This window comes from Muscardinus avellanarius (genome assembly GCF_963383645.1).
Source record: "Muscardinus avellanarius genome assembly, chromosome: 4".
Classification (NCBI taxonomy): Eukaryota; Metazoa; Chordata; class Mammalia; order Rodentia; family Gliridae; genus Muscardinus; species Muscardinus avellanarius.
In genome coordinates this window covers 90,603,574-90,630,692 of record NC_137789.1, presented here as the reverse complement: position 1 = coordinate 90,630,692, position 27,119 = coordinate 90,603,574, and the positions used below count along the sequence as shown (strand labels likewise).

The window sequence follows — 27,119 nt, the reverse complement described above, 5'->3', positions numbered from 1 at the left end:
AATAAAAAATAAAGGGCTGGGGATGTAGCTCAATAGTAAAGTATCACTGGGCTGGATTCCTTAGTACTGAGGGTAGTAGTGGCCATGTATGAAGAATTCTAGTTTGTTATTCAGTGTTGAAAAGCTACATTACTGACTTACAACAACATTTCAAATGTATGGTTTCTTAGAGTTTATATATATAAATATTTATATTTAATATATATATATATATATATATATATATATTTTTTTTTTTTTTTTTGGGGGAGGGTAGGTCTAGAGATGGAACCCAAGGGCATTCAACCTCCGAGCTACACCCCCTGCCCTATTTTTTATTCTTTATTTTGAAACCAGGTCTCACTGAGGTGCAAAGGGCCTCACTAAGTAGCTGAGACTATCTGCGAACTGCTATCCTCTGGTCTCAGCCTCCCGAATGCTGGGATTACAAGCGTGCGCTGCTACGCCTGACTATAATTTATCACACTAACTCATTTGAAAACTTTAGTTATTGCTTCTAGATTACTGACAAAGATATTTAATTGTATTCAGAGGTGGAGTGCTTGCCTAGAATGCACAAGCACTGGGTTTGATCCCCAGAACCAAACACATAAATTAATTTTAAGTGAGTCTAATTAAATGTTCTACTAAATAAATTACTATCCTAGAGCAAAGGTATGAATTTTATTTTATTTTGAATTTTAGAAAATCTAACTAGGCCATAGTGGAAGAGGCCAAATCTAAACATTTGTTAATGGTTACTATTCCTTCCCTTTTTTTTGGGGGGGGCAGTACTGTGTAGATGAAACCCAGGGGCATTCTACCTCTGACATATACTCCCCAGCCCTATTTTATATTCTTTTCTTTTTTCTTTTTCTTTTTTTTTTTGGTGGTGGTACTGGGGTTCCTGGAAGCCCTTCTACCTCTGGGCTACACTCCCAGACCTATTTTATATTTTTATTTGGAAACAGGGTCTCCTAAGCCAGCACTGCTGGCTTCGAACCTGCGTGATCCTCCTGTCTCCGCTTCCAAGCGCGGGGATTACAAGTGCGCGCCACCACACCCGGGGTTACTATTCCTTCTTTATATTTGAATACTTCTAGTTAACTTTCTTTCTTTCTTTCTCCCTCTCCCTCTCCCTCTCCCTCTCCCTCTCCCTCTCTCTCTCTCTCTCTCTTTCTTTCTTTCTTGAGGGTCTGGGGACGGAACCCTGGGACATTTGACCTCTGAGCTACACCCCTGTCCTATTTTTTATTCTTTATTTTGAAACAGGTTCTTACTGAGTTCAGTGAGCCTCACTAAGTAGCTGAGGCTGTCTGCGAACCATGATCCTCTAGTCTCAGCCTCCTGAATGTTGGGATTACAAGAGTGTGCCACCACACCCGGCTTCTAGTTAACTCCAAATATAAATTGTATTCCTTCACTTCGTGGTTGTACATTTCTTAAAATCGTGTTTTCTCTATTGGTCTATAAGCATACATACTTTATATTTGAAACAAACATCTGAAAACCATATCCTCACAAAAATCGTATTTCTCCAAATGGTAAAATTCTAGGACAAAAATGGGTAAATGTGGTCAAGATGGAGTTAGAAAATAAAGACGACTGTGGTGATGCACAACTGTAATCTCAGTACTTACAAGGCTGACATGGGAGGATTGCAGGTTTGAGGAGAGCCTCAGCAAATACTGAGACTCTCATTAGCTTAGTGAGACCCTGTTCAAAAAAAAACAAAACAGGGCTGGAGATGTCACCTGCAGGTAGAATGCCCCTCGGTTCCATCCCCAGTACCACAAAATAAAATAAAATAAAATAAAATAATGAAGACAAGGGGAGGGGGAGATAAAGAAGAACTATAATATGCTCTAAGAACTGGAAAAATTTTACAGGAAGAAGGCAATGGGCATAGGTGTCAAAAGAAAATTCAAACTACAACATTTTATTTGGGCAAAGTGAGTTACGAGGTATTAAAAGTTTGTTAAACCTATTTCTTAAAGATCTTTATAATGGAGCTGGGCATGGGGGCCTACACTTGTAATCCCAGCATTTTGGAGGCTGAGACAGGAGGATTGCAGGTTCACAGAGAGCCTCAACTACTTAGTGAGGCCCTTTGCAACTCAGTGAAACTCTGTTTCAAAATAAAGAATAAAAAATAAGCTGGGTGTGGTGGTGCATGCTTGTAATTCCTGCTCTTGGGAGGTTGAGACAGAAGGATCATGCAGGTTTGAAGTCAGCCTCAGCTGGCTTAAGAGACCCTGTTTCCAAATAAAATATAGGTCTGGGAGTGTAGCCTGGAGGTAGAAGGGTTCCATCCCCAGTACCACAAAGAAAGAAAGAAAGAAAGAAAGAAAGAAAGAAAGAAAGAAAGAAAGAAAGAAAGAAAGAAGAATAAAAAATAGGGCTGGGCGTGTAGTTTGGATGAAGGATGCCTCTAGGTTCCATCCCCAGTATCGTTTAAAAAAAAAGCACTTTATAATTTCCTATTTATTTATTTATTGTGGTGTGTGTGTATATGTAGACACACCGCGGTACTGGGGATTGAACCCAGAGGCATTCTATCTCTGAGGTACACCCAAAGCCCTATTTTATTTTTATTTTAAAACAAGGTCTCACTAGGTTGAGGAGAGTCTCACTACTTGCTGAGTCTGTCCTTGAAGATCCTCCTGTTTCAGCCTTCCAAGTTCTGGCATTACAGTTGTGCGCCACCACATCCAGCTCAAAATTATTTTTAAATGATAACATGGAAGCTAAAGAATTTTACACACTCAAGAATAATATTTTGAGGAAGTTTTATTATGTTTCGTGTGTGTGTGTGTGTGTGTGTGTGTGTGTGTGTGTGTGTGTTTTATACTGGGAATTGAACCCAAGGACATTCTACCCCTGAGCTACACCCCAGTCCTATTTTATTTTTAGTTTGAAACAGGGTCTCACTAAGTTGCTAAGTTGTTAAGGGCCTCTGTAAGTTGCTGAGGCTAACTTCGAACATGAAAGCCTCCTGTTGCAGCCTCCCAAGTACTAGGATTACAGACATGCATCACCATGCCCAGCATAGGGAAGATTTTAAGTTTTAGTTAACTTCAAGAAATCATAATTTGTAGCTGGGCGTGGTGGCACAGGCTTGTAATCCCAGGATTTGGGAGGCTGAGACAGGAGGATCAAGGTTCACAGATAGCCTCAGTTACTTAGTGAGGCCCTTTGCAGCTCAGTGAGACCCTGTTTCAAAAAATAAACAATAAAAAAATTAGGCTTGGGGGTGTGGCTCAGAGGTAGAATGCCTCTTGGGTTCCACTCCCACTACAGCAAAAAAAAAAAAAAAAAAAACCCCAAAATCAAAAAACAAAAACAACCCCCCCACAATTTATGATTTCTTTTTTCGCTGGAGTACTCCCAGAAAAATATGAATTAGTTATGTTTCTAACAATTTTCTGAAACTCCAAGAGGTCAAAGAAAAAAAGAAATGAAAACCAGTAAGATGGTACACCCCCACCTAACTCCAACTAGAATGGCAATCATTCAAAACACAAACAACAACAGATGCTGGCGAGGTTGTGGAAAAGTGGGAACTCTAAGACATTGTTGGTGGGATTGCAAATTAGTGCAACCACTTTGGAAAACAGTATGGAGAAACCTCAGAAGAATGGGAACAAATCTACCATTTGATCCAGCAATACCACTGTTGGGTATCTATCCAAAAGATAGGAAACCAAACTACCAAACTAATGCATGTGTATCTATGTTCATAGCTACACAATTCACCATAGCTAAATTATGGAACCAGCCAAGATGTCCATCAACAGATGAATGAATTACAAAATTGTGGGATATGTACACAATGGAATTTTTCTCAGCCATAAAGAAAAACACAATTACATCATTTTCAGGGAAATGGATGGAACTGGAGGACATTATGCTAAGTGAGATTAGTCAGTCACAAAAAATAAGAAATCAGATACTTTCCCTAATATGTGAGAGGGAGAAATGGGTCATAGGAGGAACTCTTGAAAAAGGAAATCCTATAGAGGAGCAAACAAGCCAACCTAAAGGAGGAGAAAAAAGGGGGGAAGAGGAAAATCTCTAAAACACACAATGTACTTAAACATATCGAAGTCAATCACTAAGCCAAGCAAGGGAAGGAGGGATGGGGAGGGAATGGGGTGGAAATTGGGTAGGGGTTAAATCGGTGATGTGTACGTGTTTGTACACACAAGTTTTTTACCCCAATATGATGTTTGAATATAATGTACCAATAAAAAAATTTAAAAGGAAAAAAAAAAGATGGTACACCCCTATAAAGCCAATACTTGGAAAGCAGAGACAGGAGGATTGCAGTGAGGCCCTCAGCAATATAACAAAACCCCAGTTCCAAAAATAAAAAATTTGTAGTTCAGAGGTATAACCCCCCTGGGTTCAATCCCCAGTAACACACAAACACACACACACACACACACACACACACGAAGGAAGGAAGGAAGGAAGGAAGGAAGGAAGGAAGGAAGGAGGAGGGAGGGGTACAAGAAAAAAATTTTAACTGAAATGTAAATCTGTAGTATAAAATGAATGCCAAACTCCAGGGAAAATCAGTATAGAATGGATATAGAGAGAAATTTTGGTTACATTAGTAACAATTTATTCTTTTTTTCTTTTTCTTTCTCTTTTTTTGGTGGCACTGGGGGTGGAACCCAGAAGCTTTTCTATCTCCAGGTACAGTCCCAGACCAGTTTTTTATATTTTATTTGGAAACAGGGTCTCACTAAGTTATTGAGAGCCTCACTAAGTATCTAAGGCTGCCTTCGAACCTGTGCGATCCTCCTGTCTCAGCCTCCCAAACGCGGGGATTACAAGTATGCGCCACCATGCCTTCCTTTAGTAACAGTTTAAAATTCAAAGAAAACATTAGTTAGACAGTGTTTCAGGAAAAGCATGTCATCTGAAAACCTAAAAGCAGCTGGGCATGGTGGCTCAGGCTTATAATCCCAGCATTTGGGAGACTGAGACAGGAGGATCTAGGTTTGAGGACAGCCTCAGCTACTTAGTGAGGCCCTTTGCAACTCAGTGAGACACTTTCAAAATAAAGAATAAAATAGGAATGGGGGTATAGCTCAGAGGTAGAATGCCCCTGAGTTCCATCCCCAGTACTAACTAACAAACAAACAAACAAACAAACAAAAAAAACCCCCAACAACAACAACAACAACAAAAGACCCTAAAATCAACCCAGAAATTTCTACTCTCAATCAACATGAAATAACATGGCAACAGGGAATAGATTTACATTCACGATGGACAAGATATATGAAATAACAGTGAGACCCTGTTTCAAAATAAAGAATAAAAAATTGAGCTGGGGAATGTAGCTAAGAGGTAGAATGCCCCTGTGTTCTATCCCCAGTACCAAAAAAAAAAAAAAAAAAAAAAATCCAGACATTATAAAAACCCATAGCACTAAAAAGGTAAATAAATTCCATTTACAAGAAAAACATAGAATAAGCTAAAGCACATCATAATAAAATTTATCAAAACTAGTAATAATCAGGATATTTTACTTTTATTTTAGTGTGTGTGTGTGTGTGTGTGTGTGTGTGTGTGTGTGTGTCTGTGTGTTACTGGGGATAGAACCTGAGAGCCTTCTACCTCTGGGATAAACCTTGACCAATTTTTATTTTTTGGAAACAAGGTCTCACTAAGTTGCTGAGAGCCTCACTAAATTGCTGAGGCTGACTTTGAACTTGCAATACTCCTAAACAGAAAATTTTAAGAGCGGCAAGGGAGCTGAGCATGGTGGGGCACACTTAACAGCCCAGTACTAGGAAGGCAGAGACAGAAGAACAACAGGTTCTCTGCCAGGCCCTGCCACCTAGCAAGGGTTTCCACAAGACACTGTTTTAGCAAGGGTTTCCATAATATTCTGTTCTAGCAAGGGTTTCCACAAGACCCTGTTTCAAAATTATAAAATATAAAAGATAAAATAGGGATAGCAGTGTAGCTTGGAGGTAGCATGGCCTGGGTTCAATCCCCAGCATCACACACACAAAGAAAACATTAGGGAGTAAGGAGATATTGAATAGAGAGGAACAAGAACAGATTTCTCATCAAGAATAAGGCAAGCAGAAAGACAGTGGGGCTGATCTTTACGTAACGAAAGAAAATAAAACCCTTTTAAACTAGAATTATGTATCTGGCAAAAATATACATCAAAACTAAAGATGAAATAATGATGTTTTCAAACATACAAAAGCTAAAAGAATTAATCACCAATAAGTCAAAATACAAAAATGTTAAAAATTGCCCTTTAGGCAGAAGGAAAATGATGCCAGATGGAAACCCAATTCTAACCAAAAGGAATGAAGAAAGCGGGAAATGGTAATTATATGAATAAATATATGCTTTTTTCTTATTTAAATCTTTTAAGAGATATGAAATGATTAAAACAAATGATGTGCCATGGTGTTTATAAACTATGTACAAGTAAAATGTGTGTTGTATGTAATATGTATGTAACATATAAACAAAGCTGGGGTTTTGTGGCTGTTGCTGCTTTGGTTTTGAAGCATTGAAGTTTGAGCCCAGGACCTGGTGCATGGTAAGCATTCTACCACTGTAGAGTACTATCAGCCTCCCAAATATGTTAGCTAAATAAAACTTCTAGAAATGTAACAGTGATTGCACAAAGGCTAGGAGGGACAAAATGGAAGTATACTATTGTATAGCTCTTATACTATATTATACCATATTTAAGGTCATACAATATTATTTGAAGGCAAATTGCAACGAGTGAAAGATGTGCACTATGAACCCTAAAATTGAGTCAGAGAGAGGGAGAGCTTAAGCCACCAAAGAAGATAAAGATACTGAAATAACCTAAAGAAGACAGGAAAGGAAAAAAAAAAGAGAGAGAGAGAATGAAGAGCAGATGGGAGAAAGAGAAAACAAATACCGAGATGATGAACTAAAAACGAATCTTACTGAAAATCACATCACATGAGGATGATGTAAACATCCCAGTTAAAATGTAGATGTTGTCAGCCGGGCGTGGTGGGCACGCTTGTCATCCCCGCGCTTGGGAGGCAGAGACAGGAGGATCGCGCAGGTTCGAAGCCAGCCGCGCGCGCTGGCTTAGGAGACCCTGTTTCCAAATACAAATGTAAAAATAGGTCTGGGAGTGTAGCCCGGAGGTAGAAGGGCTTCCAGGAACCCCAGTACCACCAAAAAAAAAAAAAAAAAAAAAAAGTAGATATTATCATGTTAGACAAAAAGTAAGACCCAACTATGTGTTGCCTGGGTATCATAGTGATGTGTGTAATCCTATTACTTGGGAGGCTAAAACAGGAGAATTTCAGGTTCACAGACAGCCTTGGCGAGACCCTGGATTCAATTAGGGCTGGGGAAGCTGGGTGTGGTGGCTCACGCTTGTAATCCCTGTACATGGGAGGCTGAGACAGGAGAATCCAGGTTCGTGGACATCCTCAGCTACTTAGTGAGGCCCTTTGCAACTCAGTAAGACCCTGTTTCAAAATAAAGAATAAAATAAAGAATTAAAAAATAGGGCTGGGGCATAGCTCAGAGGTAGAATGCCCCTGGGTACCAGTACTGCCAAAACATACAAACAAACAAAGGGCTGGGGGGTATAGTACAGAGGCAGAATGGCCCAGGGTTCAATAGCCTGCCCCCCTCCCCCGCACACACAGTACACTTTTAAAATAAAAAAAGGTTAAAAGTGAAAGAAAAACTATATAAATGATATCAATAAGCAAAAGAAAGCTGGATTGGCTATATTAGTATCAGAGAGTAGATTTCAGGGCAAAGTATATTACTGGGGATAAATATTTCATAATAATTGGGTCAAATGCTCAATTCTACATTTAATGTTTTTTCAATATCCACCAAGAATATAGATCATCCTACTTAATGCAATATGCGTCTTTTATTTCCAGGCTATTTTGAAATACATCAAACTCTGAGCAGACTATAGATTTTCCTGGCAACATTTAAGGCTATTCTTTTTATGAAATTACTGAAAAAGAAGAAGCTAAGAGCTATCAGATACTATCAGAGTTATCAACGGGAATCCATTCTGCAATTTCATTGGCTGAACATCACACAAGTCTAAAAAATAATGTTTTTTCTTATTAATTTTTTTGTGGTGCTGGGGATTGAAACCAGGGGCATTCTGCCTCTGAGCTACACCCTGAGCCCAATTTTTTATTCTTTATTTTGAAACAGGGTCTCACTAAGTTGTGGAGGCCTCACTAAATAGCTGAGGGTGGCCACCAACACAGATCCTCCTGTCTCTGCCTCCCAAGTACTGGGGTTACAAACAAGCGTCACCATGCCCGGCTTTTCTAATTAAATTGACCAACACTGATCACTCTATGCCTTACACAAACTTGCACCTTTGTATAAATAGTTAATACTACTATAAAAATCCCATTTATCCACATTTAGCAATATGTTATGGTATATAACTGCTAATACTATGAGTTGTTGGCAAGTTGAGTCCATAATTATTTAGCCAAAAACTGGCTAAATCCATTACGCTGATTATCATTAAAATTCTGAGATGTTTGCAAGTTGGTTTATAATTCAAGATTCAACTACTATATAATGAAACACAGAAAACTGTCATTGTCAGGGTAGAGAAATTGTTTCATCAGAATAAATTTTCATTTTCATAGTCAAATAATATATATACATCATGGAAAACATTAAACCATGTGTTCCTTGAAAATCAGACTCTCCAATTTAACATGGCCTAAAATAGTACATAACTCTCCTTTAAAATCACACTACAAAAACACACTATCAACTCTTAATTAGTGTGTGTGTGTGTGTGTGTGTGTGTGTGTGTGTGTGTGTCTAGAGATTGAACCCAGAGGAATTCTACCTCCAACCTATACCCACAGTCCCAATTTATTTTTATTTTCAAACAGCGTCTCGCTAGGTTGATAAGAGTCTCACTACTTGTTGAGGCTGTCCTTGAATCTTCTATTCTCTGGTCTCAGCCTACCAAGCACTGGGATTACAGGCAGTGTCAACACACCCAGTTTGTATTTTTTTACTTTGAAATAAGAGTATTACCAGGTTGCTAAGGACCTCACAAAATTGCTTGAAGCTGAGATATGCACCACCACACCACGCTTAGACTGGTTCTAAAAATTGAAATATATTAGAAATAATAATAAAAAAGCAAAAATTTCAATTATATAATCTCAATGTAAGCATTTATCTAACAGTTATAAAGGAGTAGGATTTGCTGTTCAGAAGAATCAATAACAGAACTGCAAAAGCCTACAGCAGTGCACATAAACATGCTATAGAAGACATTAACACTGAAAGAAATGATTATATTTTCAATAAACATGTTCCTACCACAGAGTCAATTTTCTACATATCTCACTAGCTGTTTCACACAGTTCAGGTAGTGAAATGGTAGCAGCTCTTATACCAAATCATATATTATATGCATATGAGGTGCTTTTATTTTTTTCATAGATATCTGCTTATTTGTGAGCAACCACATTTAACTCATTAAATAAAAACAAAGTAATCAAGGGGTGATTCATTCAGGAGGATTTTTAATATGGTCCTATTTTAAAAACTAGTTCTTAACTAATTATTTTTATGTCAGAAGACTTAATAATTCAAATTACATGCTGCCCTTATTTTCAGATTTAAGAGATTTGTCACAATCAATGTTTCTGAAATATTAAATTAAAAGGTGTCATGGTAATTAAGCAAATAAACACTACTGGCATGAATATTTAATTATTAATATTTTCCCATTAAATACATATGTCATTCATAAATTGCCTAAATAAAATAGGCCTGGGAAGTATAGCCAGGAGGTAGAAAAGCCCCTGGATGCCGGGCATGGTGGCGCACGCTTATAATCCCCGCGCTTGGGAGGCAGAGACAGGAGGATCGCGCAGGTTCGAAGCCAGCCATGCGCGCTGGCTTAGGAGACCCTGTTTCCAAATAAAAATGTAAAAAATAGGTCTGGGAGTGTAGCCCAGAGGTAGAAGGGCTTCCAGGAACCTCAGTACCACCAAAAAACAAAAAACAAAAGAAAAGCCCCTGGATTCCACCACCAGTACCACCCAAAAAAAAAAAAAAAAGAAAAGAAAGAAAAGAAAGAGCTTATGAAACTGACTTTACAGCAAATTTTGTGCTTGTTTGAGAAGTATATATGTATAACATATCCAGGAGGTAGACCTGAAGATAAGTACTGAAAATTATGTTACACATAGAAAAGATCATATTTCTGCTCAGTATTTATAATAGTGTACTTAACACATTCTTTAAGATAGGTAAATAATCTGCAGGGTTAGTAAAAGATAACTATTTTAAAATATGTTATCAGGAAACACGTAGATTCTATCATATTAACATGGCCCCCACAAGCATTAGTTAAGTATATACTTACGGCTATATAACAAACTCTGGCTTTTTCTACCAAAGTCCAGTTTTTCTCCAAATCAAGATGTTTTTCCTTTTTATAACAATTGGCAGCAGCAAGATTGGCTATAAGGGACCTAAAACAACAACAACAACAAAAAAATAGATTTTATTTTATTTATTTATACTATAGTCAAACTTCTCAAGTTTTTCAATACAGTTCATTATCCAATTACCCTTATTTTTTATAAATCTTTGGATTTATAATTTTTTTTTTGTGGTACTTGGGGGTGGAACCCAGAGGCTTTCTACCTCTGGGCTAAACCCTAGACCTATTTTCTATTTTATTTGGAAACAGGGTTTCACTAAGTTGCTGAGAGACTCACTAAATAGCTGAGGCTGGCTTCGAACCTGTGCGATCCTCCTGTCTCGGCTTCCCAAGTACCGGGATTACAAGCATGCTCCACCACGCCCGGCGTTTTATAACATTTTAATTATTTAACACTGACGTTACATATTTCTAAATAAATGAAAATAAGTTTTGTTTTGATAACTTTTTGAGACTTCTATGTGATCTATGAGATAAAAACAATACTTCAAACTTTTTAGAAAATGAAATTTAAGTTTCTTTTGATACTAAAATAATACATACTTTTTACATCATCATAGTTAAAATGCAATTTAAAAAATAAACCTATTAAGTCATTCTGTAAAAGAAAATCCACAAAACCAAAAATTTTATTTATTTTGCCATGCTGAGGATCATACACAGGGCCTCATGAATGTTAGGCAAGTACTTTACTACTAAGCTATACTCCCATCCCACCCCCAAATTTCATTTTTTATAGTGGAAAAATAGAAAAATAAGAATAACATACTATAATTGACAATTTAATCTAATGCTTTAAGAACCAAGTATGGGATTAATTTCATAAATCACACACATATAAATGCAGAACATATTTACTATAAGGAATTAATTTGCAAACCACTACATTTTAAGGAATGGAATCAATTAGAATTAGTTTCTAGAGTTGAAAACTCCCTAGGCGGGGTCCACTTTACCTCGAGAAAATATAAGCATTTAAAATCTTGCTACAAGTGCCACCTGGATCATTTAATTATAGCTCAATAATAAAAGAATTTTGCACATTTCATACACCCCAGCTCTACTTTATTTTGTTTTAAAACAGGGTCTCACTAGGTTGATGAGAGTCTCACTGCTTGCTGAGACTGTCTCTTTGAACCTGTGATCCTCCTGTCTGGGGTCAGCCTCCCAAGTACTGGAATTACAAGCATGTGCCATCACTCCTGGTTCAAAGAAAGTATAAAATAGGTCTAGGAGTATAGCGCAGAGGTAGAAAAGCCCCTGGGGGAGCCGGGTGTGGTGGTGCACGTTTGTAATCCCAGCATTTGGGAGGCTGAGACTGGAGGATCGTGGTTCGCGGACAGCCTCAGCTACTTAGTGAGGACCTCTGCAACTCAGTGAGACCCAGTTTCAAAATAAAGAATAAAAAAATAGGGCCCCGCAAAAAATTTGAAAAAAATAAAAAATAAAAGATAGAGCTAAGCAGGTGTGGTGGTAGCACATGCTCAGAGGTTGAATGCCCCTGGGTTCCACCCCCAGACCCACAAAAAAAAAAAAAAAAAAAAAAAAAAAAAAAGCCCCTGGGCTCAACTTCTAGTACCACCCAAAAAAAAAAAAAAAGAAAAAGTTTAGTGATCACAACTGTAGAATTTTGGTAAAATGCCTGATAAGTAAAAGAAACATGTCTAGTATCAGCCTCAAATTTCTCTTTTGATAACAAAACTATTTTTGAATACTGAGTTTTATTTCTTTTTGCGGGTCTGGGAATGGAACCCAGGGGCATTCGACCTCCGAACTATATTCCCTGCCCTATTTTTTTAGTCTTTATTTTGAAACTGGGTCTCACTAAGTTGCTGAGAACCTCACTAAGGAGCTGAGGCTGTCCGCGAACCTTGATCCTCTGGTTTCAGCCTCCCGAATGCTGGAATTACAAGCGAATGCTGGAATTACAAGCGTGTGCCACCACACCCGGCTTTATTCTTTATTTTAAAACTGGGTCTCACTGAATTGCAGATAGCCTCACTAAGTAGCTGAGGCTGTCCGCGAACCGTGATCATCTGGGTCTCAGCCTCCAGAATGCTGGGATTACAAGTGTGCGCCACCATGCCCAGCTCTGAGTTTTAGATAGTAAGTTTCCCTGTACTTTTTGTCCTCCAATACCCTCTGGACAATACTGTTTTTCATAGCCATAATATTAGTGTATAATTTAAGTTTTTGACATCTGACAGACGGAATATAATAACTGCTATTTAAAAAAAGCAATTTTATTGTAATCCCAGCATTTGGGAAGCTGAGAAGGAGGATCATGGTTTGTGGTACTGGTTTCCATCCCCAGTACCACTAAAAAAATAAATTAAAAAATTAAAAATTTAAAAAAGCAATTTCACTCTAGCTTAAGTGGTATCACAGGCAAAACTTAAACCATTTCTCACTATGGAAAAATTTTGCACCACAGATTAAAGTTTCTTTTAAGAAAACTGAAAAGAGTAAAGGTCTAAACAAGTATATTTTAATGGTGAATAATGGATAGTTTCATTTATTAAAATTTTAGCCTCATGAAATTTCTTCTGCATGTACACACCACACCCCCCCCCCCACACACACACACACTAAAAGGAAAGGTCTGAAAATGGCTTTGATATGCTAATTAATTTTGAATGTTGTATTTTGGTTATATAATAATTATTGTCAATATTGATTCAGTATACAGAATAACATCAAGTCCTTAATATACTATCTATTGGAGGTCAAGCAGTGAGATAAAATACACAGTGAGAAAGGGATTACAGCAAGTACAGGGAAAGGAGATAAGAAAAAAAGAGAAAGAGAAAGAAGGTAATAAGAAGATAGGTAATGGCTGGGCATGGTGGTGCAAGCTTGTAATCTTAGCATTCAGGAGGCTGAGACAGGGGATCATGGTTCGTGGCCAGCCTCAGCTATTTCGGCCCTTTGGAACTCAGTGAGACCCTGTTTCAATTTAAAGAATAAAAAATAGGGCTGAGGGGTGTAGCTCGGAGGCAGAATATTCTGCCCCTGGAGTCCATCCCCAGTATGGCAAAGAAAAAAAAAAAAAAAAAAGAAAAAGGGAATGGAGGACAGATTGAATACTTCCCTATAGGAATGTCCCAAATTTCTAGCACATCACTATTTTAACAATGTCAGAACAAAGGGGAAAAAAAGCCTAGGTTGATATAGTAATTATTTTAGCAATATGTGCATACTGGAGAAAAACTTTCATGTAGCTACAAAAGAACAAAACCAATACATGAAAGGCCCTGAAAAAATTTTCTAGTATGTAAAGTTGTATAAAAATATATGTAGTTGTTTCTTGAGTGACACATTATCCATTTCTACAATTGTTTAATATAGATGGATGACTATTTGCCAGAAATGTTTTAGATGACCTAATTCACTTGATATCGGATATAAGGTAGTATTTTACATATGTAGAATACACACATCTATATATGAATTTTAATGTTCCAATTGTAGGTTATTTTTTTCTAATGCAAATTCAGCAAAAAATATAGCTATAAGAAATTAAGCTCATTTTCCTCTTTGAGCCTAATTATAAAAGATTGAGACTAGACCTGATAATCATGAACTTTACTCCACTATGCTTCATAAATTCAGTAGTAGGTTTGGCTTAACAAAAGTAAACTTAAAAAAGGAAAACAAGTATGGTGGTATACATGTATAATCCCAGTACTTGGGAGGCTGAGACAAGAGAATCACAGATTTGAAACCAGCCGTAGAAACTTAGGCTCTCAGAAAATAAAAAATAAATAAATAAAACAGGGCTGGAAGCACAGCTTGAAGGTAGAAGACTCTTGGTTACCATCCTCAATACAATCAATCAGTCAATCAATACACAAAAGAAAAAAATAACAAAAAAAGAACTTACTATGTGCTGGGCGAGGTGGTACAAGCTTTATTTTTTTTTTATTTTTTGGGTGTCTGGGGATGGAAACCAGGGGTATTTGACCTCTGAGCTATACCCCCTGGCCTATTTTTTATTCTTTATTTTGAAACCGGGTCTCACTGAGTTGCAAAGGGCTTCACTAAGTAACTGAGGCAGTCCACGAACCGTGATCCTATGGTCTCAGCCTCCCAAATGCTGGGATTACAAGTATGTGCCACCACACCCATTTGGAGGCTGAGACAGGAGGATCTGGGGTCACGGCCAGCCTCCACAACTTAATGATATCCTGTTTCAAAATAAAATATTAAAAAATAGGGCTGGGGGGTGTAGCTTGAAGGTAGAATACCCCTGGGTTCCATCCCCAGTACCGCAAAAAAAAAAACACACACACACACACACAAAAAAACAAACAAAAACAAAAACAAAAGACAAAAAACATTAACAAAAAAAAAAAAAACAACCAACCAACCAAACAAGCAAACCTAAAAATTGGGCTGGGGGTGTAGCTTGGAGTTGCAATGCCCCTGGGTGGGTTCCATCCCCAGTGCCAAAAAAAAAAAAAAAAAAAAAAAAAAAAGAAAAGAAAAAAGAGAAAGAAAAAAAAAAAGAAAAAAAAAGGAAGGGTGGGGAACTTACCGAAAGCTGTTTCAAATTCAGATAAAAATTCAGATTTGATCAGTGTTTAACAGCCAATTAGTACAGAGCATCCCTCAGAAACCCACTGACCTACCTGTTGCCACCAGTAATGCATGCAGCACAAGTTCCTGTTGGCTGCTCATTCTGTTCATAGTAATGAGCATCCACATGAGCTTCAGCAGCTTTTTTCTTCAGGATCTCTCCAAATTTATCTATCCCAATGCATCCAAAAAATGTTGCTGCTTTATGTGGCTGCTGAATCATCCACTGAAAAACAGAAACATAAATAATGTAATAGGTCAGAAAATGGTACACAGAGTTCGGTATTTTGCCATGGTTAGCAGCATGAAAAGGACGTATTGTGAGAAACTGGATATTATTAACGGAATTTCTTTTCCCTCTCTCCCCCTCCTTTCTTTTTGTGACACTGGGGATTGAACCCAGGGGGACATTCTCCATCTGAGCTACATCTCTATTATTATTATTTTTATTTTGAAGAAGGGGCTATACTAGCTTTTCTGTCACTATGACCAAAATACCTGACAAGCACAACTTAGAGAATGAAAGGTTTATTTGAGTCCATGGAAGGTCAGCTGCAAGACAAAAGCATCGAAGCAGGAGGGTGTAGTGAAACAACAATGCTGCTCACAACAGCTAGAAGTAGAGTGAGAGACAGACAGACAGGCATGAACCAGGGACAGAGAGAGCCCCCAGAAACCTAACTCCTCCAGCCACCCACCACCTCCTTAAAATTTCCGCTCAGAAAGTCCATTCAAATTATCAAAACATCAATGGTTTTATCTATTGATAAGATTAGAGGTGTGATTCAATGATCTCAACTCTGAATACTTTTGCATTGCCAACATACAAGCTTTTTCAGAAGATCTCACTAAGCTGGGTATGGTGGCGCACGCACACTTGGTTTTTTTTTTGGTGGTACCGGGGTTTCTGGAAGCCCTTCTACCTCTGGGCTACACTCCCAGACCTATTTTTTACATTTTTATTTGGAAACAGGGTCTCCTAAGCCAGTACGCACGCTGGCTTCAAACCTGTGTGATTCTCCTGTCTCTGCCTCCCAAGGGCAGGGATTATAAACTTGCGGCACCACGCCCGGCCAGGCATGCACACTTGTAATCCCAGCATTAGGGAGGCTGAAACCAGAGGATTGCGGTCCCTGGACAGCCTCAGCTACTTAGTGAGACCCTGTTTCAAAATAAAGAATAAAAAAAGTAGGATGGGGGTACAGCTCCAAGGTCGGATGCCCCTGTGTTCTATCCCCAGACCGGAAAAAAAAAAAAAAAAAAAAAAAGGTTTCACTAAGTGATTACATGCTGGCCTCAAACCTGTGATCTTCCTGTCTCAGTCTCCCATGTATTAAGATTACAGGCATGTGCCACCATATATGGAATCTCAATTTTGTTCTACTTATGATAACAAACTTGGTAATCAATAATGCCAAATCCTATTATATTATTTAAGGGAGAGAAATAAAGCAGTAGTTAAAGATTTGGAAGCAAAAGTGACATAATCCTTAAGCAAAGTACCGGTTGGATATAGAAAAATAATAGTAAGTGCTGATATTAGTAGTATAGCATGGTTACCAAAAGGCCAGAATCTACTTTGAAGACTGTCTGTTTTCAATCTTCCTCTGTCAAGAGTTTCATGAGTAGGAACATGTCACATAGCCAGGGAGGACAGAGCATGCCTATAATCCTGTTACTTGGGAGGCTGAGACAGGAGTATCACAGGTTCAAGGATAGCCTCAGCAAGTAGTGAGACTCTCCTCAACCTAGCAAGACCAACCATGTTTCACAAAATAAAAGTAAAATGAGAGCCAGGCATTGTGGCACATGCCTGTAATCCCTGTATTGGGGAGGCTGAGACAGGAGGACTGTAAGTTCGAGGAAAGCCTTAGCAAGTAGTGGGTCTCATCAACCTAGAAAGACTCTGTTTCCAAATTAAAAAAAAAATAGGTCTGGGGGTATAGCTCAGAAGTAGATTGTAACTGGGTTCTAATAATAATAATAATAATAATAATAATAATAATAATAATAATAAATAACAACAACGACAACAAGAGGAGTAGGAGGAGGTACAATGCCCCTGGGTTCCATCCCCAGTACCACACACAAAAATGTGTGTGTGTGTGTGTGTGTGTGTGTGCGCACGCGCATATATATATATATATATATATATATATATATAGAGAGAGAGAGAGAGAGAGAGAGGTGTTTTTTTTTTAAATAATAAAAATCAAAAGCATAGGCAGGGCATGGTGGAGCATGCTTGTAATCCCCACGCTTGGGAGGCAGAGACAGGAGGTTCCGCATGTTCGAAACCAGCCTCGCTGGCTTAAGAGACCCTGTTTCCAAATTAAAAAAACATAGAAAATAGGTCTGGGAGTGTAGCCCGGAGGTAGAAGGGTCCCATCCCCAGTACCACACACACACAAAAAAAAATCAAAAGCACACACATACACACACACATATGTGGTATTGGGGTTCCTGGAAGCCCTTCTATCTTTGGGCTATACTCCCAGACCTATTTTATATTTTTATTTGGAAACAGGGTCTCTTAAGCCAGTGCAGCTGGCTTCGAACCTGTGCGATCCTCCTGTCTCCGCCTCCCAAGCGCAGGGATTACAAGCATGCACCACCAGGCCTGGCAAACCCATATATTTTTAAAACAGGAAGAAAACTTCAGGACACTGGATTTGACTATAATTTCTTAGATATAACATGAAAAGATAGGGAACAAAGGAAAATAGAAAAATGTGGATACAGCAAACTTGAAAGCTTCTGAACAGCAAAGAAAAGAATCTCATAGAGTAAAAACTCAACTGACTTCCAAGTCACTTATCCAGTGGGAGGTCAGTATCCAGAATATATATGGAACTGCTATAACTCAACAACAAAACAAATAACCTGCCTGAAAATAGATGTAAATCGACATTTCTGGTGTGTGTGTGTGCGTGTGTGTGTGTGTGTGTGTGTGTGTGGCCAATAAGACAGTGAATAACGTAACATCACTAATCATGTAGGAAATACAATCATAACCATGATGAGCTCTCATTTCACACCGATTAGGACAGTCACGGTGAAAAAAATAGAAAATGAGAAGTAATACCAAGGATGTGTTGATGTTACAACCTTTATTCAGAAAGGTGTGGGAATGTCAAGTGGTATAGCTATTAGGTATGTGTTACAATATGGAAGTTCCTTAATTTTTAAAATTAAAAACATTAACATATGATCAAGTAACTCTAGGCATATATCTATAAATTTGAAGCAGGATCTTGAAGCTTGAAGCAATATTTCCACACCCATGTTCGTGACAGGATTACTCACAATGGTCCAGAGACCATCAATAGACAAATGGTAAGTCAGGCACAGTGGTACATGCCTGTCATACAAGTACTTGGGAAGCTGAACCAGGAGAATTGCAGGTTAGAGACCTTAGCAACTTAGCCAGACCTGTAAAATAAAAAAGTGCTCAGAGATAGAATGAATGTCCCCGCGTTCAATCTTCAGTACCAAAAAAAAAAAACCCCAGTATATACATATAATGGAATACTATGCAGCCTCAATACAAATAAACTGTTACAAGAAACAACAGGGAAGAACCTCAATAACATGCTAATTAGCCGGGTGTGGTGGCACATGCTTGGGGACAGGAGGATCCCGCAGGTTCGGAGTCAGCCGCTCTGGCTTAAAAGACCCTGTTTCCAAATAAAAAAATAATAATAAAATAGGTCTGGGAGTGTAGCCCAGAGGTAGAAGGGCTTCCAGGGACCCCAGTACCCCCCCCCCACACACACGTGCTAATTAAAATAAGGCTAGTCACAAAAGGACAAGTATCATATGATTCTACTCATGACATATCTAAAGTAGTCAAAATCACAAAAACACAAAGATGGTTGCCAAGGACTGGGGGTAAGGAGGAGGGAAATTAGTGTTTAATGAGTACAGAGTTTCAGTGTTACAAGATGAAAAAGTCCTAGAGATCTGCTGCACAACAATGTGAATAAATGAAACTGATTATGTACTAAAAATGACGGAGATAATTATTTATTCCAGAAATAAACATTTCATAAGTTTTAAACTGCATACCCTTCTGAGTAGATTATGAAACCTCACCCTTTCCCCTTCCATCCCAACTTCTCCCAACCAAGGGAGGATGTCTACAACAAGGGATGTTGTCCATCAACTACTTGGTAGCTACCTAGGATATCAACTGATTGCTTTGTTATCACAGTGCTTGTGTCTATGTAAGCCTTTGTTTACTCAATAATGGCCTCAAACACAAGAGTTATTATGATGCTAGGAATTTTATGGTGGTAACTTGTTATAACTATTTTTTTTTATTATTTCTTGAAGTACTTGGGATGGAACCTCCGAGCTACGCCCCCAGCCCTATTTTTCAGTCCTATTTTATGTTTGAAACAGGGTCTCACTGAGGTGCGAAGGGCCTCACTAGTAGCTGAGGCTGTCCGCAAACTGTAATCCTCCAATCTCCGCCTTAAAAATGTTGGGATTACAAGCGTGTGCCACCTTGCCCAGCTTGTTATAACTATTTTATTATTAGTTATTATTGCTTCTTATTGTGCCTACTTTATAAATTAAACTTTATCATAGGTATGTATGTATTGGAAGAAATGTAGTATACATAGAGTTCAGTGCTATTTGTGGTTTCAGACATATTCTAGTGGACTTGAAACATATCCCTTGAAGAAAGGGGGAACCCATAGTAGGAAAAAATAAAGCAAAAAAGTCAATAGCAACTCATTTTTATTACATTATTTTAATTACTTAATATGATATCAAGATAATAGTAAACGTCCTTTGATGTAAAAGTGGAATCATTATAATTTAGCCTAATTGTTTTTTGTTGGTTTTTTTTGTGGTACTGGGGGTAGAACCCAGAGGCTTTCTACCTTTGGGCTATACTCCCAGACCTATGCTATATTTTATTTGGAAACAGGGTCTCATTAAGTTGCTGAGAGCCTCACTCAGTAGCTGAGGCTGGCTTTGAACCTGTGCGATCCTGTCTCAGCCTCCCAAACTCAGGGATTACAAGTGTGCACCACCACACCCAGCTTAATTTAGCCTAATTGTAATCAGAATGTTTATATTCTGAAATTATAGTCTGGACAAGGAGCTATATGAGCTCCATGCTGGGTTTTTCTTCGGGGGGGGGGGTTCTGGGGATGGAACCCTCAGAACCTCTGAGCTACACCCCCTGCCCAATTTCTTAGTCTTTATTTTGAAACAGGGTCTCACTGAGTTGCAGAGGGCTTCACTAAGTAGCTGAGGCTGTCAACCGTGATCCTCTTGTCTCAGCTTCCCGAATGCTGGGATTACACACCCGGCTACCCATGCTGTTTTTAAACCTTATTTATAAGCTACTCTATAATCAGGAGGTAAATAAAATGGAATGCCTCAATTACAAACCAATAAACAGAAGATGCCTATCAAATCAATCACCACGAATGGCTGAATAGTAAAAATATTCAAAGATTTTGTTAACCTTTTACTACTAAATATTTCAGCACATGAAACTGCTTGGCATTCTAGCTATTTTTGATAAGACAATGACAATGTGAGATCTTTACTCTTGACCAAATGATTTCCACTCAACAATTAATCTAGTAAGGTATAGCAGCACACGTCTGTAATTCCAGCTATTTGGGAGGCTAAAGCAGGAGGATCAAAAATTTGAGGTCAAGCCAGGAGTGGTGCATACTTGTAATCCCAGCACTTGGGAGGCTGAGACAGGAGGATCTCACAGGTTCAAAGCTACTTAGTGAGGCTCTCAGCAACTTAGTGAAACCCTGTTTCAAAATAAAGTATAAAATAGGTCTGGGAGTATAGCCCAGAGGTAGAAAAGCCCCTAGGTTCCAACCCCTAGTATCACACACACAAAAAAATTGAGGTCAGCCCAAACAACTTAGAGAGTCCTTGTCTCAAAACAAAAGTTAAAAAAGGGCTAGGGATGTAGCTCAGTGGTAGAGTGCCCCCAGGCTCAATTTCCAAATAATACATTAAAAAATAGAGAAAGAAAGAAAGACAGACAGGCAGACAGACATCTAAAACCAGAAGTTAATAAGAAAAAGAACTCAGAATTTCATTTAGAGATATAAAAGAAATAGAACCCATGTTCATTGCTTCAAAGCATTTAATATTCTAAGTGAGCAAGTAAGATATTATAACCAAGAACACAACAGATTAAAAAATTAGAAAAATATTTCAAATTAATTTGCTCCAATGTCTGAGATTTCTACAATGTATAGCTTACTTCATCTCTAACTTTACCTCAAGCACAATGTGTCACCAACCTATGTAATCTGTTTCCTACCATCTTGATGTTCAATCAACAATTGTTAAATGCAAGTCTAGCCAGGGGGAGAAAAGATGAAAATGATGAAGATCCTAACACAAAGTGACAACCACTACATTTTCAGATTTTCTTAGAGATTTAACCTTGTTCATAACCTCAATTATGCTCCTTCCTCTAGGTAAAAATAAAAATTTTTCAATTTCTCTTTGTTGATACATGTACAGTATATCCTTAAAGACCTCTTTAACATCTGCTCTGGTATGAAGTGAATCAGGGTCCAGAAATACCTGTGCTCTTAACAACTAGAAAACAAGTCCAAAAGGAACAATTATTGAATTTTCAGAAAGTGGATAACAGGCTGGCATGTGATCTCTGGTAGAAGGAGACAAGGTGAACCCTGACATCATGAAGGCTCTCTGCCAGGGGGCAATTTCCAGACCATGGTGTAGGAGGATGAAACCAAATGGGAGTCTAGCATTCTCACTGAAACAGAGGACAGAGATAAATGTTTAAGGAGAACCAGGAGCCTAGAAATTGTGAGAATGAACGGCAGAAGAGGAATGAGCTTAAACCTGGGCTTAAGGATCCTGCTGGCTATTACCGGTATATGCTTAAAAAATATATTAAATGATAGGAAATTTATATAAATGCTCTAAAATTGTCAATCAAGACTCAAGATCAGTATTTGAAAAAAATCTAATGTGGGATAGGGATGTAGCATAGTGGTAGAGCACTTGCTAACACGTGGGGGACAAGGCTCTTGGTTCAAGAGCCTTAAAAAATCTAATGTAGCCTGGGGTGGTGGCGCACGCTTGTATCCCAGCATCTGGGAGGCTGAGACAGAAGAATCACAGTTCACAGACAGCCTCAACTACTACTTGGTGAGGCCTTTTGCAATTCATTGAGACCCTGTTTCAAAATAAAGAATAAAAAATAGGGCTGGGGGCATAGCTCAGAAGTAGAATGCCTCTGGGTTCCATCCCCAGTACTGCAAAAAAAAAAAAAAAAAAAAAATCTAATTATTTCTATAAACTATTAAGGAAAAGTCAAAAGTAAAAAAATAACATTTACCATAGCCTAAAAGTAAAATACATAGTGACAGATTGAACAAAATACAAATAGTTCTTTATATAGAACACTACAAAATACTAAGAAAAAACCCCCACAATCTATATAAATGGAGAACTAAATTAGGTGAATGAATCAGAAAACTATTTTTAACTTTTGCATTGTGAAATATATATAACACAACACCCCCTCACACACAGCCCCCCAAGTACTGGGATTACAAGCATGTGCCACCACATGTGGCTATATATTTTTATTTTTTATAATATCCGCAGTCCTATTTTATTTTTTCATTTTTTTATTTGTGCACTATATTCATATATCATAATGGGATTAAAAAAACTTCTGTAGACATACATGCACACATCACCCAGCTAGCCCCTACTCGATCTCCACCCCGTTCCCTCCCCATCCCTCCTTCCCATGCTTGGCTTAGTGGTTGACATCTAGTATTATGGCAATTTATCCAAAATTAACAATGATAATCTCACATAACAGTTTCATTTCTCTAATACCAAGCTTTTGATGACTTAAAGATAACATTTCAATATTTCTTTTTGCTTTCTTTCTTACCAGAGAATATTTTTTCTTTTCTTTTTTTTTTAGGTGAAACTATCATACATTTATTTATTTTTCAGAAAAAAATCTATCCTAATATGGAATATGGACTCTAGATACCCAAAACGATCTCGAAAAAGAACAAAGCTAGAAGATGTATATTTTCTGATTTCAAGCCATATAAAGCTACAATAATTGAAACAGTGTAGTACTGTTATAAAGGCAGATATAAAAACCACTGGAGTTAAATAAAAGCCTAGAGATAAATTCTTCCATATATTGTCAAGTTTATTTTTGACAAGGTTTCCACAAACATTTGGTGGAGGAAATAATAATCTTTTAACCAAATATTGTTGAAAAATAATAATTGGTTCAATCCCTAGTAGTGCAAAAGAAAAAAAAATGCTTAAAAAAAGAATAAAATCGGACCGTTACCTAACACCATATACAAATATTAACTCAAAATAGGTAAAAGACCTAAATATAAATTCTTCCATATATTGTCAAGTTTATTTTTGACAAGGTTTCCACAAACATTTGGTGGAGGAAATAATAATCTTTTAACTAAATATTGTTGAAAAATAATAATTACATGAAAAAGAATAAAATTGGACCCTTACCTAACACCATATACAAATATTAACTCAAAATAGGTAAAAGACCTAAATATAAATCTTAAGACTATAAACTTTTAGAAGAAAATCTGGGTCATAAAAGCTCACAACACTGAAATTGGCAGTGATTTCTTGGATATGATTTCAATGGCACAGGCAACAGAAGGGCAAACAAACTCCCTAAAAAATAAAAAAAATTGTATATCCAAAGACAATGTAAACAGAGTTAAAGGTTACTGATAGAATAGGATAAAATATTTCCAAATGCTATATTTGAAAGTATATTAATATTCCAACTAGAAATCCTAAAAATTAGCAACAATAAAAGCAAACAATACAATTTAGAAATATGTAAAAGACTAACATAAAATTAAATCTCTACAGATAACCAATCTTAGTTGTCTGTTGGATGGAAAATCTTCTTTCTCTGGTTCTGGTGTGTGTTACCTATTTCTTCTTTGTAGTTCATCTCTTTGAGTATTTTCTCTAGCGCTGGTTTTGAAGACATAAATTCCTTCAGTTTCTGTTTGTCATGGAAGCTTCTTATTTCCCCATCTAATTTGATAGAAAGTTTTGCTGGGTAGGAAATTTTTGGCTGGAAGTTGTTTTCTTTCAGAGTTTAGAATATGTTACTCCAAGCCGTTCTGGCTTTCATGATTTGGTTTGGGAAGTCTGGAGTGATTCTAATTGGTTTGCCTCTGAATGTCACTTGGCCCTTTGTTTTTGTTGCCTTTAAGATTCTCTGCTTGGCTTCCACATTGGTCATTTTGACAATTATGTGGCGTGGGGATCCTCTTCTCCGTTCCTGTCTAAAGGGAGTTTTATAAGTTTCCTGGACCTGTGCATCGACCTCTTGCTCTGTTTTCTGCTATTACTTCCTTGAAGAGATTGTTGATCCCTTTGGTTTCACCTTCTTTCCCCTCCTCTATTCCAATTATTCTTAGGTTAGCTCTCTTAAAATGGGCCCATATTTCTTCAATGTCAGATTCCTGCTGTTGGATTTTTTTTTTCTAAATTCGAAACTATGCGTTCATTTTTGGAATGATCATCTTCTAAGAGCGAGATTCTATTCTCCATGTCGTCTAATTGGTTGTTTGTGCTTTGAATTGAGGCCTTTACTTCATTAATTGCATCCTTTATCTCTTTTTGGCTCTCTCTGAATTCTTTTCGAAACACCTCTATTATTTCTACAGTTATTTTCCTGATTTGATCTTCTAGAAATCTCTGAATTTCTGTTTTATCGGGTTCTGATGTTGTGGGCATTCATTGCTCCATTGTTATTCCTCTTTCCCATGATTTCAGAAGTTTGTGCTTTCTCTGGGTTCTTCCCTTGGGTCACTACGACTTCACTTAAGGTGCTCTGGATCTTGAGTCTGTGGTATCTCAGTCCCCACTACTCCTTTACTGGGTTGTGTCGCAGTCTCAGACCCAGGGAGTCAATAGAGGCTGCTTTAGACCATGGGGGGGTGCTAGGTTGGGCGTTCTCCTATGGTGTGATATCTCTGCCACCGCCACTCCCTCACTGGGTCAAGTCCGTGGGAGTGCAGTACTGGGATTTCTCCTCTAGGGGCGGCAATTTGACTCACTGTTGTTGAGTGCGCCGATGGAGCTGTAGTGGACTCGGTGAATTTGCTGCTGCTGCTGCCGCCGGTGGCAATAAGGTGCCGCCGTCACGCCCTCTGCCGTGAGGCTGGCATATTTTTTCTCTGGTTTTGCGCTCCGCTCTGAGTCCCTGTAGGGTGTGCTGAGACCGACCTCTGCGAGCTTTAGATTCTCCCTGCGCCGAAAAATCTGCCAAATTCCACCCAGCTGATCCGCAGCTGCTCATCCTGGCTCGCTGTCCGCTGCTCCTATCTGGAGCCTGGTGGGCTGTTGAGTGCGTTGGTCTAGTGCCGTCTGAAGAGCTCGCTGCTGCCACCAGCCGTATGGTGCTGCTGATGTGTCCTCGGCTGTGAGGCCGGCGTATCTTCTCTGTGGCTCTGCGGTCTGCTTTCTTCCTGGTGTCTCGTTTTTCCAGCCCTCTTTTTCTCTGTCCCTTGTATTTACATTTTTTTGTTTCTCTGCTCATGGTGTTTTCTGGCTATGAAATGCGTTGATATTGTGGTAATAGGGACTGGTTGTTAGTGGGACTCGTAAGCCCCGCTGTTCTCCGTCGCCATCTTATATATTTTTATTTTTAACTAACATAAACACGCACACATATATGTTTATGGGCTCATTATTCTTCAGACATAAATTCTCCTCATGTTGATCAATAAATTCAATGCAATCTCAGTCAAAATCTCAATAAAATTTTTGAGGATAGTAAGAAGTGGTTCCAGAGACAGGAGGATAGCATGTTCAAAGCCAGCCTCAACAACTTAGTGAAACCCTGTTTCAAAGTAGAAAAAAAAAAAATAGGGATGGGGAAGGGTATAGTTCAGATGTAGGTTGCTGCTGGGTTCAATCCCCAGTACCACACATAAAAAGTGGATATAACAATCAATATTATAAAGGAGAGAAGTCAAAATAAACCCAGAATTAGAAGGTACATAATTTTGAGATAAACTAATATTGTTAAGATCTAATTTTTTAAATATGAAATGAGCATAACAGCCAGGTGTGGTGGGTCACACTTGTAATCCCCGTCCTTAAGAGGCAGAGACAAGAGGATCGCGCAGGTTCGAAGCCAGCCGCGCGCACTGGCTTAGGAGACCCTGTTTCCAAATAATAAATGTAAAAATAGGTCTGGGAGTGTAGACCGGAGGTAGAAGGGCTTCCAGGAACCCCAGTACCACCAAAATAAATAAATAAATAAATAAATAAATAAATAAATAAATAAATATGCATAACAAAACTATGGCCATGAGGATATTGTAAGAATCAAAATTAAATTAACAAGACATTTTCTTTAGTTCAGTACATTGCACCTACTATTTTATTTGAATCTTTCTTACACAGACAATGAGAGAACTATACATAACTACAACTAATGGCAACAGGAAAACTACCACCCTGATTAGTAACTCCAATTAAGTACCTAAATTTAATTGCACTCGAGTAAGAATGGTAAAGGGAGAATATTATTAGACAACACACAGGAGAAGGATTAGCTGCTCCTAAGGGTTCAGAAAAGGCTTCCAGATAAGCCAGATTCAGTGAGACAAGTGTCATATATGGAAGCTAAGGAGGAAAAAGGAAATAAAGGTTCTCATAAAAACAGAAAAGAGAACAATGGGGCAGAAGAAAGGGATCTGAGAAGGGTAAGAGGAAGAATTGTGTAGAGAAACTGATTAAATTACGATATGTGCATGCTTGGATATCCCAAATGAAACACACTATCCTGTATAATTAATATATAAATTTAAAAAAGGCTTTTGAGGAAATGTAATATTATCAATTGGTCTTTGAAAGAAAAGTATGATTTCAAAAAAGAATTATGAATGTGAAAGTAGAGGCATACACCAGAGCACATGCCTTTCATGTTTTAAGAATTTTATTGTGACACTTCAGGACCAAAAAAAAATTCACTTTTAAAGTAATTAAT

At 38.0% G+C, this 27,119-nt stretch overlaps 1 protein-coding gene across 3 annotated transcripts in view; it reads right to left on the bottom strand.

The window, feature by feature from the left end:
* Window positions 1–27,119, bottom strand: part of ADK (adenosine kinase) — a gene marked incomplete at both ends in the record, with an annotated part of 558,240 nt that overhangs the window by 323,812 nt on the left and 207,309 nt on the right. For all 3 annotated transcript variants that reach the window (XM_080694398.1, XM_080694396.1, XM_080694397.1), the window contains 2 exons: window positions 10,400–10,508; window positions 15,112–15,284. In XM_080694398.1, coding sequence (XP_080550524.1) covers window positions 10,400–10,508; window positions 15,112–15,284 — 282 coding nt within the window. The remainder of the gene's footprint in view (window positions 1–10,399; window positions 10,509–15,111; window positions 15,285–27,119) is intronic.